At 43.2% G+C, this 16,803-nt stretch overlaps 1 protein-coding gene across 1 annotated transcript in view; it reads left to right on the top strand.

Annotated features, from left to right (window-relative positions):
* ADARB1 (adenosine deaminase RNA specific B1) overlaps nucleotides 1–16,803 on the top strand; it is an 84,270-nt gene that overhangs the window by 48,361 nt on the left and 19,106 nt on the right. Inside the window, 6 exon segments of the mRNA XM_075755829.1 lie at nucleotides 8,010–8,124; nucleotides 10,809–10,977; nucleotides 11,494–11,516; nucleotides 11,519–11,593; nucleotides 11,596–11,640; nucleotides 12,251–12,419. Coding sequence (XP_075611944.1) covers nucleotides 8,010–8,124; nucleotides 10,809–10,977; nucleotides 11,494–11,516; nucleotides 11,519–11,593; nucleotides 11,596–11,640; nucleotides 12,251–12,419 — 596 coding nt within the window.

Raw genomic sequence — 16,803 nt, forward strand, 5'->3', positions numbered from 1 at the left:
TGTGGGGTGGAAGAGTGTAAGTAGGTGTTGTGACTATTTTTAAGTATGTTTTCTGAAAATGCATGGACAATATGCATCCTTTAGAAATTCCTATATGCTCTCTATTTTTAATGTTGTGCAATTATTGCATTATTGATAATTGTTTCCTTCATTTTCAAATCTAGGATCATGCTATTTCAGGTAGTTATGATTTCTTCAGTAGATTCAGTAATTTCAGACTGCATTCTCTGCTGTGCTTTTAAAAGTAGATTTGGCCCGTCACCAAAAACATTTTGCTGCCAGTAATTTGTGTGTTATTAGTTCTTGAATTGGTAAGGTGGTGAAAATTGGAACTGGAACAGAGAAGTGGGAGAGAGCACGGGGTGAGACGTGAAAGGGGGGTCGTTCCAAGAGGGTTTCTCAGCCCCGCAGACTGACGTGTAACAGCTTACGCAGCCTCTCTTCTTTAAGAGTCTTTGGTGACTGCTGGGCAGAGCTGGGTTTTTATCAGCTCCTTGCCTTGGTCAAGTTTTGGCTGACTCCCAGGTAGCTGTCCCAGAGCTTATGGGGCGATCAGGGCCTTCAAGCCTAGGGTATGGTGTTAAATAACAAAAAAGCAACCCATGGAAACACTATTCTTAATTTTTTCCAGTGCTCCTACACTGACCTTGATACCCGTGTTGTGTACAACAAAGCATGCCCCAGGGCTGGCTTGCGTTTCACCTATCTATCTCGTGGGTGTGCGCTGAAAAAGGCTGCTCCGGTGTGGAGGAGAACCCAGTGGGCTTTAGGAGCAGTGCCTGGGTGCTCCTGGGCTTTAGGAGTAGTGCCGATACACTGGGTGGGAAGGGGCAGGTTGCTGGTACTGCCTTGTGTAGAACCAATTCAAAGTCCGTTACTTATTCAGAGGCTTTTGATCAGCCTGTCATCAGGACGTCATCCTCCTTTCTGCACTTTGCTGTGTTGTATTACTCTGCTTTTAATTATAATTAGCTGTCTAGTTATTGGAATTATATCAAGGTCTGTTACATATTAGTGATTTTGGTCTGGTATCTATTAATGATTAATAAGGGATTTAAGCATTTGTGATGTTTTCAGGTCCTGCTTTATCTTCTTTTTTTTTTAACTCTATGAGTTGTTTTATTTTTTTACAGAGTTTTTACTCAGGATGTGTAAAGATGTTAAATTTGGAGATAATCCTAAAGAAGGTGAAGCTGCAAACATTGGAGAGTACAGGAATGATGTAAATGAGAGTAGGATTTATTATAACCCGTAGACCAAATAAAATGCTGATTGGATTGGAAAAAAAAATGGAAGCTGGAAACATGCAAGGGGAGGAAAAATCCAAATGCTCAGTGGAAATTTAAAAAGTACAGTGCAGTTGTGCCGATGAAGATGTTGGGATTGACTGCCTGGGTGGCAGGTTCAAACCCTGTATGTGCATTAATTTGTGGTGCCTCGTGAGAAAAAGCGACAGAGAGGAGAGGAGATCCCATCCCTGCTCCAGCGTTGGTCGTGGGTATTGGCTGGAATGCATATCCGTGATCACATACCTCCTGATAGCTGCAGGCACTCGGCGGAAATTAAATGTGGAAATACACGTGCAAGCTATCAAATGATACAGAAGGGCAGTTGACATCAGAAATCAGCTTATAAAATGGGTGTAGGTATAATCTTATGGTCTGTAGAGTGGGTTACCGAGGTGCTGATCCCGTGGTTTAATATATTTAAAACCTGTCTTTGCAAAGCAAGCTTTATCTGCTTGCTTACAGCTTGACCTTTTGTGAGGGACAAAGCAATGTTGCCTGCAGTGAGGAAAATCTTTTTGCTGGGAAAGTGAGTTAAAGCCAGTAAGTCACTCCACGTGTGCCTTGGAGCGGATGAGAACGCCCTGCTGAAAAAATCAGCGCTCATGCATTTATTACCTTGGCAGCGAGTGTGCTAAAATGGAAGAGGTTGTTGGTCTTGTGTTATAGGGCTTGCCTCTCCAAAACCAAAATATTTTTATGTTTAGGTACACTTTGTAAATTGATAGCCATCCTCACTTTACCTCCCACCCCTCGATGTGAGGGGGTGACCTGTGTTCTGCAATAAGCCATGTACCAAGGGCTCTAAAATGTGTGTCCTTCAAGTTTTATTCTTTTCCATAGAAAAACCCTGCATGTTTCAGCATACTTACTTATATTAATATATCATTTAAAAGTTTAAGTGCATGGCTCCTCATAGGTCTGCAGGGTTGGTAGGTGATGAGAACTGGAGAAGACAGCGAAATGTGAACAGTCTTTTAAAATCTCTTCTGAGAACAAAGGGTTACACGTTTATAGATGAAGCGTGGAGGTCGATGTGACCAGGTTTTTGAAAACGGTTAGCGCAAAGTCCAAATCTGATTTCTGGGGAAAAAGAGTATTGTTGAGCACTCGACCACAGCAAGAGCCACACTGTGCCATGCAAAAGCTCCATCTCACACATCATCCTGTCCCCAGTGCCATGTCCCTGCTAGCAGTGCCTTGCACGTCTTGGGAGATGGGACAAGGCCATCCTTGCACGTCTCGGGAGCAGCGGATGCTCTGTTGGACTTCCCTATTTCTTCATTTCTGATCTCTTTATCACCCAGAAAGAAGTCTCCCAGAGATCACTCTCCTTTTTTCTCTTCCCTTAGATGCTCCCTGCTTCCCAAGGAAGGCCATGCAGGGGTCTCACACCTCTGTCAAAGGTGGGATGGTGCCGTCCCTAAAAAGTACTCAGGCCAGTACCAAATGCCTTGGAAAAAACTGAGAAAAGGGCATATTGGTATTGTACTTCCCCGGTATGTGCCTTTAACCTCCAGCACTTTGTGTCTCAAGGATTTTCTAAGCCAGAAATGGTGTCTTTCCATATGAGAGTCCTTGATGGATTGTTTTCCCCCCATGAATTTCAACCCTTTCTTGACCTTCTGTCATCCTTAGCTTCCACAGCACCTGTAGCAATGGGTTCTGCTGTTTAAGCATGTGCTGTGGGAAGAAAAGTCTCATCTTACTTGTTTTGAACGTGCAGTGTGCATCCTGGTCTGCCCTAGGGGGCTTGGTGACTTTTGGTAAAGTCTGCTGGTCCAGGCTGCCAGCATTATTGATGGAAACGGTTTCCATCAGAAGGTAGGAACCTGCTGGAGGAGACATCCTCTTTAGGCTACTGATGGCCTCTGTTAGGAAGGAACCTCCATGTAAGCTTTATAATGATACTTCCCAGATTTCCTCAAACTGTTGACTTAAAGATAACGGATTAGTCAGGATGCAAAGAGGTGGAAATTAGAGAATTGGAATTGTAAGTATCGAAGCTTAAATATAGAGTTATTTAGACAGTGGAAGCTGGACTATCATGAGAGAAAGCAACTTCAGCTACACAAATAAGGACTGTAGCTCCAGATGAAATTAATTTTAAAAAATCCACTAGAAGGAATACTTCTAATCATTCACCTAATTGTGTTGCAAATTTAATATTTATCACTGTGGACAGGCATGACATAAAAGTTAAGCAGAAGAATGGAGTGAGAACCAGTAGTGCAATGGCTACTTTTACCTCAAGTGCTATCTTAATCCTCGTTCAGCCCGGGGCGGAGGGAAGCTATAAAAGAAGTATTCAAATATAGAAAAGATAAATGAATGTTGAAAATGATCGGAGATCTGGGAAAGCTGCTTCTGCAGGGGTAGTACTGGAGAGCTCTAGGCAGTATACAGGAGAATGAGCATGCAACAAATTCAAACCTAGCAAAAGATAATACTGAATGTGTTTATGGGAATTAATGAGTAGTATGTTGGAGTAATTGCTGTGGAATTGGCAGAAATGTAAAAGATACATTTGCATAAGCAGGGAGAGGATCTATTGCCAGGTAGCAGGTCCTTTAAGTAAATACAGGAAACTTTGGAGCACTAGAAAATAATTACCCTGTTTTTAGTGTAGAGATGTTTGCACCTTCTCTGAATTGTGTGTGCTGGTCACTGTCCAAGGAGAGATAATGGACCTGGCTGTCCTTGATTTTACCTGCTGTGGGCACTGCCACTGTTCTTCAGCTTGTGAAAGTTCACATAAGCCCTAAGCTGTGAAGGTAAGAAGAAATAAAGCTGAGGGAGAACATTTGTGCTTGGGCAGGATCGCTGGAGATCCAAGGAGAGCACAAAAGATGGGGAGGCCTTGGGTCAGTTCCCCAGTGAGCGCTGGGTGTTGTTGGCCCACGCAGTGCCCCTGCTCCATAACGGAGGTGCCTTGGGCTCTGACACATGCGTGCTCACCAGCATTCACTGGGGACCGATGTGGCCTACCAAGGTCTTCCTTTGGATCCAGACTGACCTCAACTTCATCAGCTTCACAATATTTTAAACCATGGATGATCAGGGGGTTCTGCTACAACATTGCTGCAAGGTGTATGTTAACCAAAATCAGTCTGTATGTATAGAAAAGAAGTGGCTTCACTGTAACTTCAGCAGAGAAAGGAATAACGCACCCAAAATAGCTTTGAGCTCACGTGCCTTAACAAGCAAACTGTCAGCTATTTTAGGTCTTTCCTTTTTTGAATTACCCAACTTTGAATAATGATTTAATGCAGGAGCGAGGGTAGAGGAACTGTGTGTCAGATGTTAGGGCACTCAATGGGAAGGTGAGACACGAGTTCAATTTCTGTTCCAATTAATATTTATTTATATGAAAGGGAGTAGAGTCAGAATGAGTAATGAAAGATCCCTACCTAGGCCCATCAGTGGCCTGGGCTTGATGTGGAGACAGCTTGGTTTTGAGATGGGCACAGCAAGGACATCATTTCAGGTCAGTGAGTCTTGTTCCCGGCGCTGCAGTGGTCTGTTCATAGCCTGCCTTATTCCCATCTCCTCCATGCTCTTAGTGACTCCTAACTATGTTAACGTAACAGACCACTCGGGAGAAAAGGATAATTCTTCTAATTTATCGGGTGAGTATTCTTATAAAAGACCAAAACCTTAATAACTAAATCTGCAGACATTTAATAGTGTTTATTCCTCACCACCCACCTGTTGTCACGCAATTTGGGTATCAAATAGAATAAAGCAATCTTTAATATATCTGCCTGTTGTGCTGGGTTTTTTCCCCCTCCCCTCCGGTTCCTCCTGTATTGTTTGCATTTCTAGCGGTCATTTTATCTCGCTTGAGTTCTGCTTGGTCCTTCTTATCAGCCCTCCCCACTGTCTGGCTTCATGTTCATTCAAGCGTTTTTAGGTTTCCTTGCCAGCAGCTTAGTTCCACACTGTCTGAGATGCAGCCCCATCCCATCCTTTTGCGCCAGCTTGCATCTTCCCAGAGGGACTCACCGTGTTCTCACTTGTGTACCAACACCACAGGTTCCTCTGCTTTACTCATTATGTGCAAAAAATAATCTTTTTGGAAAAAGATAATGTGTCCATGCTGTGTGTAAGCATCCTACCCAATTGCTGTTCAAGCAGCCTTTTTGTCGGCAGCATTGGCAGACAAGTGGGCCGTTTCTTCCCAGAAAAAACCTGGCAGCTTCAGTTGCCGCCTCTTGATGAGAACCTCCCCAAGCCAGCCCTGGTTGCCAGGGACTGTAGATCAGCCTCCATTTGGCTGGGCAGGTTGAGGATCTGTGAGTGAGTTACCCGTGTCCGCTGATGCTGGAAGAAGCATTCCTCTATGTTCACCCTTTGCAACCACTTGGTTCAGCATTTTGGAATCACCATTTCTGGTATGTGCTGAACTTTGTGGTTTTGTGTAGCTCAGCGTTGGAGAAGATTCCTCCAGTTACTACTTTTTTTTGGAGAAGGGGTGAGCCATGTTGTTTATTACCTGGATGGCAAGCCTTTCTGGCAGGCTCTGAAGCGTGTGTTCTCTTGGTGGGTCAGGTCCATCCCTACTTGGAAAATTTAGTTTCACTGGTTCTGCAGTAGTATGTTCCATCATAACGTCATGCAGCATGATTTTACGTTGCCTGGTAGCTTGTCCGCTGCCAGCCGTGTTCTCCTGCCCAGCATGTCATGATGTAGAGTAGAAAAATACATATATTACAGAATTGAGAACATAAAACTTGCATCTGGGAAGCAGTATCCATAGTTATGCAGTGGGGCTATGGATAAAACCCTGGAATAGGGACTCTGTTTCTTGTCCCTGCAGTGATCTGCCTGCATGGCTGCAGGGAGGTTAATTGTTTAAGCCTTTTGTGTATTAATTTTCCGTTCCTAAAACCAGGGTGATAATAAAACTGTCACTCATTATTTTTCTTTTGTGTATTTACCTTAAAGTTCAGCTTTCTGCATTAGGTAAGTACTAGCACAATAAAATGCAGATGTGCTGCATGGTCATGGTGCTGTCAGAGCACGGACTGTAACGCAATTTTGGGTCCAGCAGCAAAATGACATTATTTGAAAAACAGTGCCTGACCAGACACGTTTGTAGCTTCTGAGCAAAACTGCAATCCTGAAAATTTTCTCAACCTGTTGATAAGAGTTTCTGAGTTGCAGTCCATTTGAATGCATCAAGAAAATTTGTATTTGCACTGTTGGGAGTCTTCTGACTTGACAAGTTGCGCAATTGCAAAACGTTGACCAAAGCTGGGTGCAGATGTGACCCCCCCAGTCACCACTGACTGCTGGTCGCAATCTCCAGTCAGATTCTGGAAAAAACTGTTGAGCTCTGAAGTCATGACACATGAGCTTTAATTATTGCTTCCTTGGCCACTAAAGCTTTTCCAGAAGGAAGTTAACATTGAGAGCTCCTCCACATTATTTCTAGGCTGTTGGTTCTCATGAGCATTGGTAAGGCAATGGTGGTGAATCAGGGTGGCAGTCTTCAAACCCTCTTTTTGTTCTTTTCTTTTGACCCTGGCAGTCTGTTTTTAGAACCGATTGTGTTCAAGAGTTCGTGCCGTTTCAAGTGGGTGCCCCCAAGCTCTGTATAGTGCCGCCCATCAGCACCATTGATTTGCCTTGAATCCTCTGGAGGGGTGAAGTGATGATCTTGGGTGAAGTGATGATCATCTTCCATTACGGAGAGCCCAAAACCAGTTTGTAAGCAGAAGACTCTCGGCCACATCCTTTTGGGCTTGATGTAGTTGCTTACCTGTGTGTTCAGCATCACGTTGGATGCTCTTGGGTATCTAACACATCTGCATGGCACTGGCAGGTAGGACACAGCACCTGTGTCCTTCTGGTGTGTCAACCTGTGGGCCAGGTGGTTACTGCAAAAACATCTCAGATACTGGCTGAGTGCCAACACACAGACAACCTGAGCTTCCTCCTGGCTTGTCTGCTCCTCCTCCTATTTTGAAGTTTTCCTTAAAATTAGAATTTAGGCCCCCCTTACAGTCTGACTGACATTGCTTGCTAACCCTGCTGGCAAGAGTACAACAAGGCTGTGACTGTTATTGTTCGAGTTTTCCTGGAGGTGGAAAGAGATAAATCCTTCCTGATTTTGAGGTAGTTTTATTTTGGGTAATACATTGACATTTTCTATTCCTAAATTTGTATATGTAAAAATAAGAAATAGAATGTGTTTAACCAGTGTTGAAAACAGATTCATTCTTATTTATGTAATTGCTGGATAATTTGATAGTTATAAAAGGTTTACGTTGTTGGTTTGAGGAGCCTGGTTTTTGCACTCCAATCTTCTTGTCAGGTCCAATGTTGAGGATACTGAAATGATGTGTTTTGAGGTTTGAGCATGAAAGCATAGACTTATCTGTCTATCCAGTTGTTCTCCTAAGCCTCAAATGTTCATAACAATCATGAGCATTAGGTACTTTGATGCTTGGCTTAGGGCTGTCTGACCCTGTTTTAATAGATGTGGAGCACACAGAGCTCTGCTTCCACTTCCAAAGAGCTGCAAGGATTCAATACGCTTGAAAAATTGGACTCAGCCACCTCCTTGACGGTCCTGCTGATGCCTTAAATGAGTGTGTCCACTCATTTAATTTACTGCATCAAATCATTTAAAAGTGCAAATCTTCATAGCCTAATGCTGCTGTAATTTTTAAATTATTTGCTAAAATTTCTAATGTGCATTTCTGTGTGATCCTACAGGTTTTAGCTGATGCTGTTGCACGCTTGGTTGTAGATAAATTCAGTGATTTGACAGAAAATTTCACATCTCCACATGCACGTAGAAAAGTCCTTGCTGGAATTGTCATGACAACAGGTAAAGAAAAAAGAAAAAAGTACTATTTTAACTGCGTGAATACAAGAGCTCTTTTTGCATTCTAATAAACTATCTTTTTTCAGTCAACCTGTATTGAAATATATTTCTACTATTTAATCTTCAAGGTGCACTAAATATAGCAATTAAATCTTAGCTAAAGATAATTACAGGAAAAATAGACCTGCAAGTACCTCTGTTTCCAGAGTTCCTGTCTTCTGCTTGATCAAGTCATCTGAGACTCATGGTCTACAAAACACACGTACCTTTTAAAGTGAATCATGCAACTTTTTTGAGCGTAAATCTAAAATAAATTTCACCACATCGGTCATACAGATGGCATTCTTGGATTTTGCCATGTTATGTAAGAATTTATGCTTGCTTTCCAAGTTTTTAAGGTTTTGCACTTGAGTTATTCTTGTGTTATTTTATTTTTCGTGCTTTGTCTCTCTGTCATTTTAGTAAAAGTATCTGAAGAAAGCAGCTTATGTTTTGGCAGCTGATGCCGTGCGCGTGCACAAACAGCAGTAATGTCATGGTTTCCTGATTGCGGTGCAAGTCTGGGCTCTGCCAGATCACCCAAAACACTGAGGTTGTGCCCTAAGCCGATCTGCCTCCACACTGCTGCTGAATTTTCCTCAGGTCAAGATTTATCTTGGTCCTCAATCCATCTGAACCCTTGATAGGACGTTCATTTTGGACCTGTCGTGAAATGTCCCCACTTAGTTGTACGAGTCAGACGGATATCCGGGAAAAATGTACAGCCAGGTTTCTTCTTGAGTCTTCACGCAAGCATGTGCTGTGGGCATTTTTCTTGGTCCTTCAGGCTGCCTAGCAGCTTTCCCATGGTGATTTGGGCAACGCCGACCCTTTTCCTGTGGGGATGTTTGTAGGGGTGTCCTCCTCCTCCGAGCAGGCATTTCCTTGCCGAGGTCTGAGGGTGCTGGTTCACGTAGACGACACCTGCGTGCTGTAGGGACAGGGGGATGTGACAAGGGGATAGCGTGGCCAAAACTCTCACAAGACATCCGTGGTGGGCTGACCCTGGCCACCAAACACCCACCCGGCCTTTCGCTTGCTGCCATCTCAGGGGGTCATGGGGAGAAAATGGAAGGAGGGCGAGAAGACTCATTAGTGAGTGGATGAACGCTGTCACCCTCAAATGTCCTCTCTTCCTTTCCCCGAGCTCTTATTGCTGAGCATGATGCTCATGGTGTGGGGTATCCCTTGGTCGCTGTGGCTCGGCTGTCCCGGCTGTGTCCCCTCCCAGGCTCTCGCCCGCCCCGGCACACCTTTGGGAGGTTGGGACAGAAAGCCTTGACGCTCAAGAACCTTTCAGCGACAGCCAAAACGTTGGTCTGATACCAACACCGTTCTAGCCCCAAAGGCAAAGCACTGTGAGGAACATGCTGTAGCTTCATTTAATATATTTTGTGATATTTAACAAGCTTTTCTTGTAATTACAGTCCTGCATCCACGATTACCAGAAGAGCCACGTGACCAAAGAATTAAGGCTTAGTTAATATGTGAATACATTTTGATTAACTGAAGAAACAGCTTTACCCAGAATTAGAAACCATCTTTGCCTGGATACGGGTCTGGCGAGGCCCTGGAATTAGATGACCCCGCTGTGCAGCCTTGTGCTGTGGAGCAGGAGGGGCAGCTGGGCTCAGGCTCAGCTTTTTAAGGCCATATATTTCATCAGGAGTGAGAGCTCAAGCAGCCTATCTCTCAGTTATCTTTTTAATTACTCAGTTACCAATTCCCTTGCTAATTATTAGCTATGCCTCTTAGATATCAGCACCGCCGTCATGCAGCCAGGTGGTTGTGGGAAGATCCTCAACTCTAGGTGCTCGGGGTGCGTCAAAAGTGGTTTTTCTGTTTTTCCATCCCGCAGTAACTGTTCTGTGGGAGGAAGACAGCAGAAGGCGTTGGGCAGGGCTTGGCTGCTCTGGTGAGGCCTCAGGAGCTTCAGAGGAGTTAGTCTGGCTTGTTGGGGCTTTTTTTTGCTGTTTTGCTAGAGGGATGTAACATTTTGACCTGTCGTTCTGAATTCTTCATGCAGCTGACCTTTTTTTTTTTCTTATGTGTGTGATAAAGACAGTTTCTCTGTGTAGAAAACACCCCAAATATTTTTTAATTCTATTGTACGGAATGATTTAATACCAAGAACTACACTTCTAGAAGCATTATACTGCTGATAAGCTTCACAATGATTTAAGCATTTCAGCTTCTTCATTCCCTAGTCTTACCTTTCCTGTTGTTGGCTTAATACCCTTCCACAACGTGTTGCTGTTTTAACAAATCAGTGCCTTTCAGATTTCTGAGGTCGCTCTGACTATCTGCATGGCTGGCCAGAAGGCTCATGCTGGAAGCTAGCTGGCTGCCTCGGGCTCGGAAAAAAAGCACCGTCTTTGGAGCTCAGGCTTTAATAAACTTTCCTGCAGGTTTTTCCCTTTTTTGCCCTGCAGGCTTTTGATTTCTAACTTGTCTGAACTCCAACATGAAGAACTCACAAGAACCGTAGACCTTACTGGTATGGGGAAGGTATGGCTGAGTGAAGTTTCTGCTTTAAATAAAGCATTGGAAGAAAAAAACTTTTTTTTTTAAAGAAGGCCTTTGGGTTCTCACTTGCTAGATTATTTGTGATTTTAATTGCATTTTCTTCCTGAAATTCTGTTTTCCAGGTACAGATGTGAAAGATGCCCTGGTAATAAGTGTTTCTACAGGGACAAAATGCATCAATGGTGAATACATGAGTGATCGTGGTCTTGCATTAAATGATTGCCATGCGGAAATTATATCTCGCCGGTGCCTGCTTAAATTTCTGTACACGCAGCTTGAGCTTTATCTAAGGTAAGCTGGAGGGAAAAGGGAGACGAGCTGATCACAGGGAACTGAAAAGGTGTCTGTGTAAAACATCTGCCTTAATTATTTCAATGTGAAACACTTGTCCTGTTGCATTAGGATGTTTCATTGAGAACTCGGGCCCTTTGCCCTAAAGTTTGACTTCAACAAAACATGTGTTCAGTTAGGTGTCAGTCATGAGAGGGGAGGACAGGAAAATAATTGGGACTCATTCTGTAAACTGTAAATATGTAAATCAAAATAATCTCAAGTGGGCTAAAGGGCGGTGATGTTTCAGTTGCTGTTAAGTGCCTGAAAGCTCTTGACATCTGGGGATGTCTGCGGCTCTCTATTTCTTGTCTCGATGGTCTTTGATTTTTGTTAATTAATTGTAATAACTGTTAGATTTGTACTATAAAATTTCCAGACATTCTGTGTTTGCTTTTAATGCCTATTAAGACTGCCCAGCTTATGGTTATTTACACGTTAAAGCCAGTTTGACTCTAGCTTTATTCTCTGTTTCAGCAATAAAGATGATCAACAAAAATCCATTTTATCAAGTCGGAGCGAGGCGGGTTTAAGCTGAAGGAGAATGTGCAGTTTCATCTCTATATCAGCACATCTCCTTGGGCGATGCAAGGATTTTCTCACCGCACGAAGCGGCACAAGAGGGTATGACAGCAGCCCTGCTTGAGCAAGGGAGTTTAAAGTGTTCTTTGAGCGTGTACAAGTGGCACAGTTAAAATGTAGGCGTCTTCTTTCCTTTCAGTGTAGATGTGTGTTAGACAAATATCTCTTCAAAAGAATATCTGAGCTGTTCTTCCTCTGTGGTAGAAGTTAAGTGTAGACTGATCCACCATGTGGTCTTGAAGAGGCTGAATGCTAGCCGAGATAAGCCCGTGAGTCAGCAAGGATTTGTACAGAACTAACTGGGCCGTTTCGCTCTTTCCATCTTTTAACGGTGACTGGCTGCCTGCCCCTTTCTCGACGTGTCCGTTAACTTCATTCTAACGCTGTAATGTGCAGAAGAGAATTGAAGAACTACCTGCTGTGTGCTGCTGCTTCGTGGAAAGCTTGGTTTAATTGCAAGTGTGGTTTAGAAGACAGTATTTGTGAGACCTGTCTGATGCTGTAGCTAATTTGCAAGGAGCAATAGAAACTGTTATCCAAGCCAACAGTTACACAGGCAAATAGCTTTAATCGACTCTTCTTATTGTAATGCTATCTGTAAAACCCTTTGAGAATGTTTCTCAGCTGATTGGAAGTGATTTTTGTCATTTAGATCAAGGGGACAGGCATCCCAACCGCAAAGCGAGAGGACAACTACGGACTAAAATAGAATCTGGGGAAGGGACCATCCCTGTGCGCTCTACTACCACTATCCAGACGTGGGATGGCGTATTGCAAGGAGAAAGGCTGCTTACCATGTCCTGCAGTGACAAGATAGCGAGGTGAGATATAGCGAGTGATCGGTTTCTTTGCTGTTGCTTTTTATTGCTGGACAAGAACGGACGGTTGCATGATGCCTGCAGTCAATGTGCAGGTTGTGGATTGGCTCGTTTCATTGCTTAGACGTAGCATGGGGGTGGCTGTAAGTGATAAAGCTGTGATTCTTCACCTGCAATTGGTGTCAGACCTTCTGCTGGCTTCAGAGGCAAGGTGAAACCATTATCTATCATTCCAGCCACTTCAAGTCGTGACAGCTTTGGTTTGTATTTATATCACTGGGAAACAGGAGAGGTATTCTTCCCCCTGCCCCCCCCCCCCCCCCCCCCAAAAAAAAAGTAGCATTAGGAAAATAGTGCAATAAATATATTGCATTAATTATATTTGGATAACTTCCTCTGGTGGTATACATCCTTGCCCCTGGCTCCCTGGCAGTGTTGAAGGCCAGGTTGGATGGGGCTTTGGGCAGCCTGGGCTAGTGGAGGGTGTCCCTGCCCATGGCAGGGGTGGGACTGGATGGGCGCTGAGAGGTCCCTTCCCACCCAAACCAGTCTGGGATTCTGTGATACATACATTGTCCATGAATAGATTTAGATTTCTATTATTTTATACAGGGGAAAAAATGTTCCAGTTAAAAAAAAATCTTAACAGATACGCTTACCTGTTAAAAATCTTAACTGATTTTTAACTTTAAAATTATTTTAATTTTAAATATTTTTACTGTAATGAAATATTTTGTTTCCAATACTAGTGCTTTTATTTATATTTTATTGGATTCCTTCTTTGTTGTCCTTTTTGATAAAGATTGAAAGATTTTACTTTTTTTATAAAACTGTAAATGGACAAATGATTACCCTCAAAAAAATTTAGCAGCAGTATCCTTTAACAAGTATCAGAAGTATGGGAGAGTTGCAATACAATTTTTTGAAATGCGTCTGTTTGTTTGCAGCCTCTGTGTTCTTGCAAAATCGATGAGAAACACCAAGTTTTTCAGCTGATGATATTTTACTTTTTTTTTTTAAATTAAAATAAATAAACCTGCTGTTTTGTCAAGTCACAGTTAGTCTGATTCAAAATTTATTAAGTGTTTTAAGTTGGAACTATTCTTGTGAGCCATGTATGCCAAATCAAACATACAGGAGGAAGGTTGCCTAATCGCTTTGTTCCTCTCGTCATGTCTCAAGTAATCAGCATCTCCACTGAAGGAAGACATTTTACTTTGGTTTAAGTCCCCCTAACATAAATGGATAGGGCCTTTCAGAAGCTAGGACAGTAAGTTGTTGAAAGGTGATTCTGGAAAAATGACATTTCAGTTTCTTTAATAATACTTTCAATAAAATTCACCAAATAAATTCCCCAACTTCATGCCAGGGACTTCTCCCAACCACCCGACATGATAAGCGTGTCACATTCATTTGACTTTTATCACGTTGTCATTACTGTTAGTGCAAATAAAAAAAAAAAAATGAAGACAGTTGTTGAGCTAGAACACATTTGACTATTCTGTTGATTTTGTGTGATGCAGAACAGAATCCATCTCTCGCTTGCGTAGCTAGCTGTCACCTCTCCTTGGGGCTAATGGGAATAATTTTGTTTGTGCCAGTGAAGGAAGCAAATAGAACCCCTTGACACAGAACAAAGACTGTATGACGGGTAAGGAGGCCCAAATTTTCATATTTCTTTTCTTTTTTTTTTTTTTTTAACATTTCCCTGCCACTTATGACCGTATTTTGTCCATTTCCATTTGAAAAAATGCATTGCTCTCTAGTGTCCAGTAGTCAGTCCTCCAGTATGCCTGCACCCTGCAAATTTCCACTGAGTTTTCCTGAAGGTTCACAGTCCCAGCCTGAAAAAGATGTGAATAAATTCGAGGTACAGGATTAAACAGGCAGGAAAACTCCTTGTATCTGAACATCCTCATCTGTGTGGATTATATGTATAATCCAAACCGTTATTTCCAGCCTCTGAGGGATTCGTTGCAGTGTGCTGTCTAGCACCCTCCTCAGCCTGGTAGGAACACCCAGGAAAAGTTGTGAGGAACATTGAAAGGCCGTGAGTGCAATCCCATTCGGGTCAGCAGCGTTAGAACAGGATTATCCTGGTGTGTTGGTGCCTGGTGGCACCGCAGTATGGTGTTAGGGCGGTTTCTGTGGCCAGAGGAACTCTTTCAGGACATTAATATACATGCATTCATTTTAAGTGTATCCTAACCTTGTTCCATGGGACTTTATTATGTGTATTTTTGTCATTCTCCTTTTGATGTGTTTTTCCACCCACATTCATTTTAAGTTTTTTGGCTTCAAATAATTACTTAACTTCTCGTGAAACATTCCATTTGTGGCTAATGTCTTGCTGAGAAGAGCAAAAAAAATTTTTTTTTCATCCCATTTCATTGCTGTAGGAATTGAGAAGTGCTTTAACATTAGGTCGAGTTGTTAAAGAGGAAGTCATTAGTACTCTTCTACACTAAAGAAGGGAAAATATTATTTCTGACAATCTTTTGCATGAAAGAACATTACATGCCCATGCACTAGCCTCGTTTTGTGCTTACTCAGAGTGGGGAGTATGAATGGAAGTTTGTAACTCAATCTTTCTCTTTTTTTCCCCAATGGCTTTGTTTTTTGACCCCACCACCTAGTTTTCTGGGACTGATGAAGTTGCACAAACACATCTTAAAATCCTCAGCATGCTTACAGAAGGCTGCATGTTCTGGAGCTGTGTCCATGTTCTCCAGCTGTCTTTGAGGGTTATTTCCAAGTGGTAAGCTCCATGGCGGAGCCGGTGTGATTTCTTCTCGCCAGCTCTTAACCCAAGTGGCAGTGGCCAATGTGAATGTAGTCACTTTGGTATGCGGTGGCTATGTGACACCTAGGAAAAAACCCTGGGAGAAAGTGGTAGGAAACTGCTACCCAAGACATAGCATCTAAATAACCAGGTGTAGCATCACGTAACCTGTCACACCAGTGACTTGAGTCTTGACCCAGGTACGCAGCAAATCCAGGCACCATCAGAAACTCTGGGACATCTCAGAGCTCTGTGGTTGCCAGCCTAGGTACAGCTACAAAGGAAAACAGGTCCTCTTGTCTGGAATCGCACATATGACCGTCAGGATAAATAAAAAGATGTTTGCGAGAAGTGTTACTGTCAAAAAGCATGGGCTTCTTTTGGTGTGGGCCGCTAACAGAGTCACCTGATGTAAAAGAAACTCTGACTACACTCCGTGCAAAGATGTTGCGTGCTGTGGCTCATGAAAGACCTGGCTTGGTCATAGAGATTCACTTAATCTCTTAAGGAAACAAAGAGAAGTCAGATTTAAAACCAGAACAGAAACCAGATCACAGTTAACTGACTGAAGTCAGCTCTGCCCGTTCGTTCTGGCAGGTGATGAGTGTGAAGCCCAGCTAGATGGGTGCCTGCAGCAAGCAGATCGTGACCTGCCCAGAGCGGCTCCGAGTTGAAGGTGAGCTCAGAAATGTCCCTGCATGTGAATGATGAACCACAGCGAACGTGGTTACACAGACAGACAAACGCTTGTCACCGAGCTACAGAGGTGAAGCCACTGCAGGGCTCTGCAAGCATCCCTGGGGTTGCTGCCAGCCTCAAACTTGGCAGGCTGATCACAGCAGTCCTGGAAACCAGAAATGTGCAGGAAAACCCACGGGCGCAGCTATTGCAAATGTGAGCGCCTTTGCTCCGTAGTGTCCAGTTCAGAGCTAGCGAGAGCCCCTGGCTCTGTGGCTTCCAGCATCTCCGTGGTAAGGAGTGAGTTGCCCCGTCTTGGCTGCATCGTGGTCGTGGGGAGCTCTTGGTTCGTCTTGCCATTCAAAAGACCTTGAAATGGCATTGGTGTCACAGTAAGCCAAGCCTGCCTTTGGGATTGCTCCCTGAGACAGGGCAGGAGATGCAGTGACAAATGCTTTCTGGGGACAGTTGGACATCTTCTCACATGTTGACACCTTCTCTCCCTTGCCACTGGTTGCAAGTAAAAGCTTGTCACGAACAAAATGCCTGCTAAATAATTTTCCTTTCTTCATAGTCATTGCTGCTTATAAATTATATTAACAAAAGCAGCTCTTTGAATTGTAAACACTTGGTTTTGTCAGGTTTTGCAGTCTATCATAAATATAATTTCAGTTTTTCAATAGTAAGCTCTCATTTTGGTAGTTGCAGGAGACCCTCTTCATTTTCCTGGGATGAATTCTGACACCAGTGCCACACACATTGTAAACGCAATGCGTGGTGACTCGCCTCTTCCATACTGCTGTCTGCATAAAAGTTATTAAGACTGATACCAAGGTGTTTGATATTAATGTCAAGCTTTATTGCTTACTGCTGTTAGGGTCCCCTCATTTCTATGTTTTCTCTAAAATAGTGCAAATAACAGAATTT

Source organism: Balearica regulorum, chromosome 6 (genome assembly GCF_011004875.1).
Source record: "Balearica regulorum gibbericeps isolate bBalReg1 chromosome 6, bBalReg1.pri, whole genome shotgun sequence".
NCBI classification, from domain to species: domain Eukaryota; kingdom Metazoa; phylum Chordata; class Aves; order Gruiformes; family Gruidae; genus Balearica; species Balearica regulorum.